The sequence below is a fragment of the Orycteropus afer genome, unplaced genomic scaffold (genome assembly GCF_000298275.1).
Source record: "Orycteropus afer afer isolate SDZICR_OR568_19922 unplaced genomic scaffold, OryAfe1.0 scaffold00403, whole genome shotgun sequence".
Classification (NCBI taxonomy): domain Eukaryota; kingdom Metazoa; phylum Chordata; class Mammalia; order Tubulidentata; family Orycteropodidae; genus Orycteropus; species Orycteropus afer.
In genome coordinates, this window is record NW_006921990.1 from 1,839,205 (window position 1) to 1,850,762 (window position 11,558).

General features: G+C 35.7%; 1 protein-coding gene across 1 annotated transcript in view; it reads right to left on the reverse strand.

Annotated features, from left to right (window-relative positions):
* Window positions 1-823: 823 nt before the first annotated feature.
* UBE2D3 (ubiquitin conjugating enzyme E2 D3) overlaps window positions 824-11,558 on the reverse strand; it is a 41,230-nt gene continuing 30,495 nt past the window's right edge. Inside the window, exons 4-7 of the mRNA XM_042782659.1 lie at window positions 8,118-8,195; window positions 5,592-5,697; window positions 3,035-3,128; window positions 824-869 (exon numbers count right to left, since the gene is read on the reverse strand). Of these exons, the coding sequence (XP_042638593.1) occupies window positions 824-869; window positions 3,035-3,128; window positions 5,592-5,697; window positions 8,118-8,195 (324 nt within the window). The remainder of the gene's footprint in view (window positions 870-3,034; window positions 3,129-5,591; window positions 5,698-8,117; window positions 8,196-11,558) is intronic.

Sequence of the window (11,558 nt, forward strand, 5' to 3'; positions counted from 1 at the left end):
GTTTATGCAACTTTATTGAGGAAAAATAAATCAATTACTAGCAGAGCTATTAGTTGATCACTCATCCATTGACAACTTGCATCATTTATTCAGTGCTATATTAAACAGTGTATTGGAAGATAGATTAACTAACAGCTCCAAGCCTCCTAACAACTTAAATGAAAATTACAAAATGTTTGAGACCCTATTTTGGAATACAAAGGGTGTTTTGACTTCCAATTTCCATTCTCTGTAGAACAAGAACAGGTCATTCCTTTATTGACATGCATAAAATACATCACATTTTCTGTTCTGCTGATGCTATAAATTCAATACCAATTCTCCAGCCACATCAGTTATGAGCATAAAGTATATCATGTAACCTCAAACCTCTGACAGTAGAAGGCTTAAACAAAAATGGATGCTGCTAGAGTAATGCTGTTTCCTTTGATGTGACAACTGAGCATCCATCTCCCTCCCCCTCGGATGATTTCTTCAGCATGTTAGAGCAGTGAGGAATGGTTTTAGTCTCATAACCAAGTTAGAGTGAAGACATTGGCCACATAATACACATGCTCCATTTTTTTTTTTAAAAACTCTGAATCTTGGGCAACTGTTCTCTTGTAACTACTTTACAGTTTCTAAAAGCAGTTATTGTCCAAAGCTGGAAGAACTTCAGTCTTCTCAGATGAGCATGTGAATGAATGGAGGGAGGTAAACAAAAAATAAAATTTAAAAAAATGAGGTCTGATAGGGGAGCAGCCGGATAAGAAAATCAAAAAAGGAACAGTAATTTAAAGTTTATTCCAGCTATAATGCAGGTTATTCTGACTTTAAGGTAGCATCACATGGCATACTTCTGAGTCCATTCCCGAGATATTCTGTTATATCTGTAAATAAAGAAGAGGTTATTTTAAAATTTAAAATACAGTTAAAGAATTCTTAATACTTAAAAGAGGAGAAAAGATTTCTTTTTCACCACCAGATTCATAATGGAGTTCCTCTCTAACAACTATGATTAGAGTAAAAGCCAACAGAAGAGAAGCCAACAAAGGCACTGGGACTCAAAGCAATGTGAGTGATGAGAGCTCTAAATTCTAAAAGCAGTTTATTTTAATAAACACAAGGAAGTGGCGCTGACTGAGGCTAAAACCAAAGACCTTTTCTCTCTCCTACCACTGAGCCAACATTTTATTAGTAATAGTAACTCTGAAATTACATAAAATATTCATTTTGACATGTTAGTATTTTTCAAATTATTTTATATTTCAGCATGGACTTATGTTAGAATAGCACACACATTCTGTACCTCAATTAAAATGTCCATCTAAACCAGAAAAATTAGTTTTTTTTTTTAAAAAAAAAAAATCTAAATTCTAGACTGAGAAAAATGCAATTTACTTAGTGCCCTGGGTATTACTAGAAGAGAAAACGTCTTCAAGACTTAAGGCACAAAAAAATCAGTTAAAATACTGGGGAGGATGCTCTTCAATACAAGGTAGGTTTGAGTGCTGTCGATTAGTATTAATCTACGATTAGTATTAATCTACGTGTCTCACTTTCAAAGTGTGACCGGAGTTAAGCCTCAGCAGACTTGTTGAATGGAAATGGCTAGAAGTGAAAGCTGGGTATCATTGTTAAAAAGACCAACAGGTAATTCACACATAAGCAAGACTATTATTGAGGAAAATCACTAATACTGATAAATGCTATCAATTTCTCTCTGAATTATACCCATGCCACAAGCTATTTACCCCAACAACAATAAAAGTACAGTGATAAGATTAACCTTAAGAAGTAAATTTACAGCAAAGAACACAGGAGAACTTTCAAATTTGCATTTACAGTTTGAACTTAAAAAATATGAACTAGCTTATTTTCAAACCAAGAATCAAATAAACTACTTTCTAAATTTTAAGAAATACACATTTTTTCTATTAATAGTTATCTCATTTACGGCTATCCCTTCAAAAAGCCAGCACTTAAAACAGACTTCATTTAGCATACAAGGAGCCACAAAGTATAGCTGACAATAATGCATGCTTGTCAGTAATAAACATTTAGTTCAGATGCTTAAGCTTAAAAGTGTTTTTTCCTTTTAGTACTACCTACTGGCAAAATTTGGCCTAAATTACCACATTCTGTAATATACTGAATGAATGTAAGAGTCTTTAGTTAAAATTTAAATATCATGTAGTTTGAAAAAGATACTTCTTAAATTTCCATTTCTTACTCAAACCAAAACCAAACTCACTGTCATCCAGTCAGTTCTGACTCATAGCAATCCCCAAAGGGTTTCCAAGGCAATAAATCCTTCTAGAAGCAGACTGCCTTATCTTTCTTCCGACCTTTTGGTTAGCAACCAAACGCCTTAACCAAATTGCTTTGCCATGCAACAATATTTAAGCAGAAACTACTACTCCTACACTTTCAAGCTAATCAGAGAGATCAAGCAGTTAAATAGTTTGCAGAAAACTGCCAAATCTGTTACCTTTTGTTAGTTAATACAGTGCCTTAAAACATGCAGCACTCAAGTGCTGGCAGTACCATGAATAAGCGCACCATAGAGTGCAGATCCTCTTACCCTACAACATAGCGTATTTCTCTGTCCACTCTCTTGCTAACCTATTGTACCTAATTGAACAAGTATACTTAGCATTAATATAACATATGGAAGTTATAATGGTGAGGTCGAACATAAAGGTAATTTAAATAGTTGGGAAATTTGTATCAATTTTATTTTCCAAAAGTATAACTGGGGTAAAGAATTTTTCTTCCCTAAAATGTCATAATTTAAGAAACACTGTGTTTAACATATTAGAAAAAGAAAGTATTTTAAAGGGGTTACTCATCATATAAGCTAAAACCTTATGATTAAGTGATTTTTAAACAACATTTCAATTAACTAGCTTTCTGGTAAATTTCAACTATAATCTTACCAGAAATTAGCATCAAGTCTTCTTGACACTGTCATAACGTATAGCAGAATATAAACTCAACTCATTAAGTAAAACCACTTTTTCATGTCATTTCCCTTAAACTAGTTTAGACTTACTTATCTCTGTCTGTTTTATAGATCCGTGCAATCTCTGGCACTAGGGGGTCATCTGGGTTCGGATCACATAGCAGTGAACAAATGGATAAAAGAACTGCAAGGAAACAAATGTCTGTTATCCAACATCTAACATCAGGATAAGTAAAAGTTATCAAAGAATATTTTAAAACACGTATTGTAAACTTCAATCCTCAAAAGGACTGTTATTAATTTATATCCTCATTTCTAAAAGACAAAAAGTATTAGAGATTTTGCATCACAAAACAGAACCAAGAAACCAAACCAAACTCACTGCCATCAAGTCAATTCTGACTCATAGTAAACTCCCCTTGGGTTTCTGAGGCCGTAAATCTTTATGGAAGTAGACTGCCCAGTTTTCATTTCACAGAGTGGCTGATGGGTTTGAACCACCAACCTCCTGGTTAGTAGTCAAATGCCTTAGGCACTAGGCCACCGGTGCTCCTTCTCAGAATAGAATTCCTAGTAAATAAGGACTGCTAACAATAGAGCTCTGCTGGCAAGTTCAGTACTGACTAGATACTTTTAAAAACTACTGCCAAACTCAAGAGATTCCAAGGTATCCAAATAGTGACATATTCATTTATTCCATATTTTTAGGTAGGTAGCATTAAAATTTAAGTAATCAAGAGTTAAGAAGATCTAGGGAACATTTATGCCATCTGTTATTCTTAACTATAAGGCATGATAAAATATCTGTTCTGCCCTGCCCTGGTGAACTTTCTCACAAAAACTCCGTACACTTCCCTCCCCTATGAAATGTTTTGTCTCCTGTTCAAATGATCCACAGTGGTATGACATCCTTATGTATTAACAGAAGCCATATCCCCAAGCCAAAAAAAATCCATGGCTTTCAAGTTGATTCTGACCTATAAGCAACCCTACAGGACAGAGTAGAATTGCCCCACAGGGTTCCCAAGGCTGTACATCTTTATAGAAGCAGTGTGCCACATACATCTCTAGCAAGTGGCTGGTGGGTTCAAACTGCTATACTTTCCATTAGCAGCCGAGCACTTTAATACCGTATCACCAGGGCTCCTTATATCCCCAAGAACACTGTCTAAAGTGGAAGAATGTCAAAATCTCTCTAGTACTGGCACTTTAGCTCCATTTCTTAAACCCTTATCTGTTCAATGTATCAACTCAGAAAATGCCAAGCATCGTAAGGCACATACTGCATGCACAGTGAGTGCCTACTAGGTGATAGTCACACCATGCAGGGTGTTACACAAAAAGCATTATCATAAGAGACAAAGCATTATCATTCTTTTTAGAAATTAATTAACTATGACAGCAGCAAATAAAATTTTAAAGTGTATAGGAGAGGAGCATATATAAAATTACAGAGTAAGAGACACCTGGCTATACAGTAGCTCAGAGTGTTTCAGTTGTAATGCTTCAGTTATGACTGCTAGTTGATGAATTAGCAAAATATGACTCCCACAGAAACAAGTTGTCCAACAAAAATTTCAACCTGCACCTCTAGAAATATATGCTGCAGTATACAGCTTCTCCAAAATGGTTAAAACACTTGGAATTGGGTACTTAAGTATGAGGGCCTGATTTGAAGAGAAACTAATTGGAATATATGTAAGATGGTGAAAAAAAAGGAAGTCTAAATTTATGTCATATTTTAACACTTGAAAGAAAGTAGTATTTTTTTTTTAAAATGTCCCCTTCCCCCAAAAATGATTCTACTCAAAAGTTTGGGAAATACTACACAGCCTCTCTAGGAGATTCAAATGCACTGTATTAACAAATATCTCAAACACCAACATAATTAGCAACATTAATAGTCTAATTCTGTATCTGAAGAATACTAATACCAAAAATTGAAAATTATTATTAGAAGGCAGATTTCCTTTCCCATTAATATTTTTGTTTTATGTGTGGGTAATTCTATTTGTGGGGTAAAAAGTGATGTAATATTACATAGTGGATCCTTATTACAAGGAGAGGACCAGAAATGATATAGACATTTTTCAAAATCTATCATTTTAGACTGTTATCAGACACAATCTACCATACTCACCTAACACCTACTCAAAGCCTTTTTATTTTAAAACACAAGAAGCCAAAAAACAATGTTTCCCACAAATGGAAACCTCAAGATTTAAAGACTCTATTATTCATAAAGTTTAGCTATGTTATACCATGCTAGTCAAAAGGCAACAAGTAAGCCTTGTTCTCATTACTTCTCACGTAATGAGAAATACAAGTGGCCTGGGAATGAAAACTGTACAGACAACCTATTAAAATAAACTCTGCCGTATTTGTGATAAATTTAACACAGGTAAAACGACCACCAACCACACTCAACAATTTCTATTTTAACTTCTTCTCACAAAATCTCTTTAATCAATGCTGCCAAAGCAGCAAAATGATATAAATTACTTCTCATTCCTTCCCTACCTCATAAACTAAATTGGCAGGAAGATAAAAGATTCAGATTATTAGGTTCAAAATTTAAACTCTTGACTAAATAAATAAATAAATAAATAAATAAGAGCACCTTAAAACTTTCTTTAAAGATATTTACCTTTAGAAATAGTTAAAGCAGGAGACCACTGTGATCTTAGAATATCGAGACAAATGCTGCCATTACTGTTAATATTTGGATGATAAATTCTTGTTGTAAATGCAACCTAAAACAAAAAACGTTTAGGTATTTTTCTCAAATAAAAACAAGTATTCCTAAACTTAAGTAAATCAGTTTTAACAAGGTTTAGAAAATTAAGACACAATTTAAGAAAATAAAACGGCTAATGCCTAATTTACACATAAAAACAAAGAGCACATAATATAAAAATTGGTTTTGAAATTCTGACCAAAATCTTACCACCTTCTCTCTTTTTAATTAAAATGGAAAATATGACTTTGGGGCAAAAGATTTTAATATCAGTGACATGGAGTTAACACTGGCCTCACCACACTGAGTACTGAAGAGCAATTTCAAAGATATTTAAAATACATTCATTACAAAATAAGAAACTTATGTATGCATCCAAAATTTATAGACAAGTTCATTTAACTTTAAGGTATCATTAAGTTAAATATGTGTTTGAGTCTGTATTTCTAGTGTACATAAATGACAAACTTGGACACAGGCAGTCCCCAGGTTTCAAATGTGTGACTATAAACCACCTGTGGTTGTTGTTATGTGCTGTCAACTTGGACAGACTCACAGAGAACCCTCCTTGGGTCTCCGAGGCAGTATCACTACGGAAGTAGATCATCCAATCTTCCTTCCGAGGAGTGGCTGGTGGGTTTGAACTGCTAGCCTTCTGGTTAGCAGTCAAGTGCCTTAGGCACTATGCTACCAGAGCTCCATAAACCACCCCTACTGACTCTTTAAAGCAGGGATTCCTATTGGTTCTGTCAAGGCCTATGAAACACTAAGACTTGAATTTTTACCATTTGAATGATTTATCAGGTAACAGAAACAGAAAAATTACAGGTCTAAGCAATGAACAGGAGACTCAGGAACATTCAAATTGGTGGTTAGCTGTCATTTTCTGAGCACAGAGCCACCTGAGTGGCTCTGAGTGGGGCAGAGCTATTTCAAATCCCGCTTTAACAATATGGAAAAATTTGTGTTCGCTCTGAAATGACTGAACCTGAAGTCACTCAGAAATGACTATTCACGACAAATTCATCATCACAATTATCACCACTTGCTACAGTTGCAGCTTTTTTATCACTTGAAAAGGCTTCTTGCACTAAAAATCACAGCTATCAAGTCAATTCCTACACACTGAGACCCTATAAGACAGAGCAGAACTGCTCCATAGGGTTTCCAAGGCTATGAATCTTTATGGAAGCAGACTGCCTCATCTTTCTCCTATGGTGTGTGGCTGGTGAGTTTGAACCACTTACTTTGGTTAGCACCTGAATGGTTTAACCACTGCACCACCAGTGCTCCTTTTCTTGTATTAAGGCTAAGAAAGAACTATATATATATCTGCTCTGAGTGACCTACAATTTCTTTTTCCATATTGTTAAAGCGGGGTTAGGAACAGATCATGTTTGTAACCCAGGGACTATCTGTACCACACAGCTCACCTAAAAGAACTGTTTTGTTGCACTATAACACGACAGTGAAGAGGAATCCCAAAGACAGCTACAGTGAAGTGCCGCCAATGCTCTATGTCTAGTATCTCCATGATTATTCATACAGGTGTTGTTGTTGTTGTTTGCCGTCGAGTCGGCCCTGACTCATAGCGACCCCTCCTTGGGTTTCCGAGGCAGTATCACTACGGAAGTAGGATTGCCCAACCTTCCTTCCGAGGAGTGGATGGGGGGTTTGAACGGCCAGCCTTCTGGTGAGCAGTCAAGTGCCTTAGGCACTAAGCTACCAGAGCTCCTATTCATACAGGTGAAGAATGTATATTAATAGCTCTGAGAAGTCAAAGACCATGTGCTTTTAATACCTGTAAACAGTCACCTCAATGCCTAACTCAAATTCTGATAAATTTATTTGTTGTTGTTGTTATGTACTGTCGAATCAGACCCAACCCATAGTGACCACTCCTTGGGTTTCTGAGGCAGTATCACTATGGAAGTAGATTGCCCCATCATCCTTCCGAGGAGTGGCTGGTTGAGTTTGAACTGCCAGCCTTCTGGTGAGCAGTCCAGTGCCTTAGGCACTATGCTACCAGAAATTTTATTTAGTTATATATATTAACCCAAACACCAACCTAGACAAAATGATTAGTCTGACAAAACTGCAACAGAAACACAGTATGTGCAAATGTATATGGAAGGTGAACATTTGATATTTATTATGTATGAGGCAGTAGGGTCAATAACCCAAATCTATGTAAGTGTTAAAAAAAAAAAAAAAAAGCCTGTACATAGTATATTCCAGTCTTGCAACTCTAAGGATAAGGCATATCTTATAGCCATTTGCAAAGTTCAAATCCAAGACCAGATCTTAAGTAAGGGTGAAGTGTTAGAATTATGCATCACTGACTCAATTTAACATATATAACCAGCCTCAATTTCTATGAATGTTCTGAAATAAAGCATAAACCTATACTAATAGATTTTGGGGAAAAATACTTGCCTTAGGTGGTTTGAAGGGGTAGTCTGTAGGAAAATGAATTGTCAAAAAGAATACACCGCCTTGATATGGGCTGTCATTCTGTGAAAAGAAAAATCTATTGAACACTGATATTTAAATATTTATGGTGATGAATTTCAATTTATTTAGCTCTCAATTTACATGAAATCAGTTTTGAGAAAAATTACTAGAAACATTAGAGATTTTGAACCCCACATAGGCAAAAGTATACTGAGCGAAGTCTACGCACAGCATTATGTATAAAACTAATTTGCAAATAAAATCTTGTGTTTGTAGAATATTTCTTCTCACTATAGGTCAGCTATGTGCAAATGGCATTGCCCCTACAGGCTGTATCAGGTTAATACCCAAGTACCTTCAGCAGAGAAGCAGAAAAGTAATAAAGTAGATCTAAAAAGATTAATTCTCACCCACTCCCCAAAATTGTGATTTAAAACCATGAAGGTTTCTTCTTCCAAAGTATACTGGATTATCCAAAGAAAATCATTATGAATACCAAACCAAACCTACTGCTGTCTAGCTGGTTCGATGTGCAGTGACCCTTACAAGATAGAGTAAAATTGGCCCACAATAGGGTTCTACAATAGGGTTTGTATATCCTACAATAGGGTTTCTAAGGCTATAATCTTTACGGAAGCAGAGCACCATGTATTTCTACTGTGGACTGACTGGTGGCTCAAACGGCTGACCTTTTGGTTAGCTGAGTGTTTTAACCACTGCATGACAAGGGCTCCTAAATACAAATATCAGATTGTAAAGTTTTGGGAAAAGTATCTAAGATGTTTGCATTTCCATTTAAACAACAACAAAAAAAGTTAGAGCAGTACTTTTTCCCTCTTTGCCAATTTGCTATTACAATTTATGAAATTCCTCAATAAATACTGTACAATGACAGTATCATAGCGACCCCTCCTTGGATTTCCGACTCAGTATCACTACAGAAGTAGATTGCTCAATCTTCCTTCAGAGGAGTGGCTGATGGGTTTGGACCACCGACCTTCTGGTTAGCAGCCAAATGCCTTAGGCACTATGCCACCAGAGCTCCTGGTACAATGATAATATAAACAAACCTTAAGAAAACATCTTGCTAGAAAATTTACATGTTAATTTAGCCAACACCAAGAAATACATATCACTTTTCCTATTTTACAGTTGAATAAAACAGAGACATAGCTGTATATATGTGTATATAAAATGGCAAATGACAGAATAAAAATTCAAACCCAGGTTCTTCTGAAGACCATGTAATATGACGTTGATCAAAGAAAATGATGACAAAAGATATAGGCCTACTCAAAGATTTTAAAATAAGAGTTATAAATAAATTATGAAACTGCCTAACTGCCTGTAAAGACATGTTTTAAAACTTGTAGTAAAACTGGGTTATTATCATTATTATATCCACTCCAGAGAGACAACTGAATAAAGAACACAAGCCTTTTTCAAAACACCCATTTCTGAGTGTCAGACAAATAAAAATGAGGTATTTCAAGAATACAGTTTTACAAAAGAAGCTAATACTGAAGATAATCTCCAACACTGAGGCTCTTTATAAAACCCAACAACCTAGTTCTGTTTTTAAGCTTTCCTTTCTAGCTCCACAAAATCAAGTAATATGTCTGACTGCTTCTGAGTAAACAGCAATCTGTTGTTGTTATGTGCCGTGTACTCGGACCTGACTCATAGCAACCCCTACTTAGGTTTCCCAGGCGTTATCACTACAGAAGTAGACAAAGTCAAATTTCCCTTCACTTGTTCAATAAAATAACTTAAGGGATGAAAAGCGTATCAATGTTATAAATTTATACAAGTATCTCAACAAATCAAAGAAGAAAAACTGGAAGAACCAGAGGTAATCAAATTAGGTCATGTAAAAAAACAAAAAACAAAAAAACCCTGAAGCATTCAAAAGTTTACTACAAACTGATAGCTAACAGAAATACAACAAAGAAAATGTAAATAAGGAATACTTTCATCAATAATCTGACCAGAATTTAAGAAATTCAGAAATTATATGGGATCTCTAAAAACTTTCCTCTGATTTTATTCTCATCAAAGTTGCTCCTTTCTCAGTGTCTATACTCCACCTTTATGGCAACCATAAAATGTTGGTGTTCCTCCACTTCTACCTTCTGTGTCTATCTTCTGCCACAGACACTGCTAACTCTCAAATCTTTCTCTAGTTTACTTACTCACTCCAGATACATATATTCAAATGTCTACTGAATATTTCTGCTTGGATGTCTCACATGTCTAAAATTCAAACGTGTGGTCTCCTCAAATACATTTGTCCTATCAGTAAACCATTCAAGACACAAACCTGGCCTCGTCCTTTATTCTTCCTTTCTCATCTCCTTGGAGTCAAAGTAGTTATCAAATCTTAAAGATCCTTAAAATCTCTCAAATTGGCCCCTCTGCCTTTATACTCACCCACTGCCAGTAGTGAAGGTCAATATGCCTTTTGACTATGTTATCGCAATGGGTTGCATGTGATATTAATGATAATAGTGTTATCATTAACATCACACACAAGTAAAATTTTGCTAAAGAATTCAGAAACAATTGGAATATTACATCAACAGGGAACCATCAGAAATTCAAGCTGCAATCAGAAGACAACATGAAATAAGGGATATTCATTGCTGACATCAGAAGGATTGTGGCTAAAGCAGGGAGTACCAGAAAGATGTTTATCTGTGTTTCACCAACTATGCAAAGGCATTCAACTATGCGGATCCTAACAAATGACAGCAGACATTGCTAAAAATGGAAATTCCAAAACATTTAATTGGGGCTCATGGAGAATCTGTACACAGACCAAGAGACAGCTGTTCATATAAAACAAGGGGGTATCACTGCATGGTTTAAAATCAGGAAAGGTGTGTGTCAGGGTTTATCCTTTCACCATACTTATTTAATCTAAATGCTGAGCAAATAATCTGGGAAGCTAGACCATATGAAGAATATGGCATCAGGACTGGGGGAAGACTCACTGCAACCTATGATATGCAGATGACACAACTTTGCTTACTGAAAGTGAAGAGAACATGAAGCACTTACTGATCAAAATGAAAGACTACAGCCTTTTAGTATAGATTATAACTCAACATAAATAAAACAAAAATCCTTACAACTAAAGCAATAAGCTCTTGGTGCACAGGTAATAGCCCAGCTTATAGACTGAGACAGACTAGGAAGAGGCCATCCATTTCTCAAAGAATTGGCCAGGGAAAACCTTATGAATAAGCAAAGAAACACTGTTTGGTACATTACCGCGCAACTCTAGGAATAGTCCGTTTAGGCTAAAAGGCTATCAAAATAGGACTGGGAAAGAGCGGCCACATCTGAGGAAATCCAGCCTTACTCATATGGAAAAGAGAAAGCTTTCAAGACCTTCATTTGCTGATGTGGCACCACTCAAAT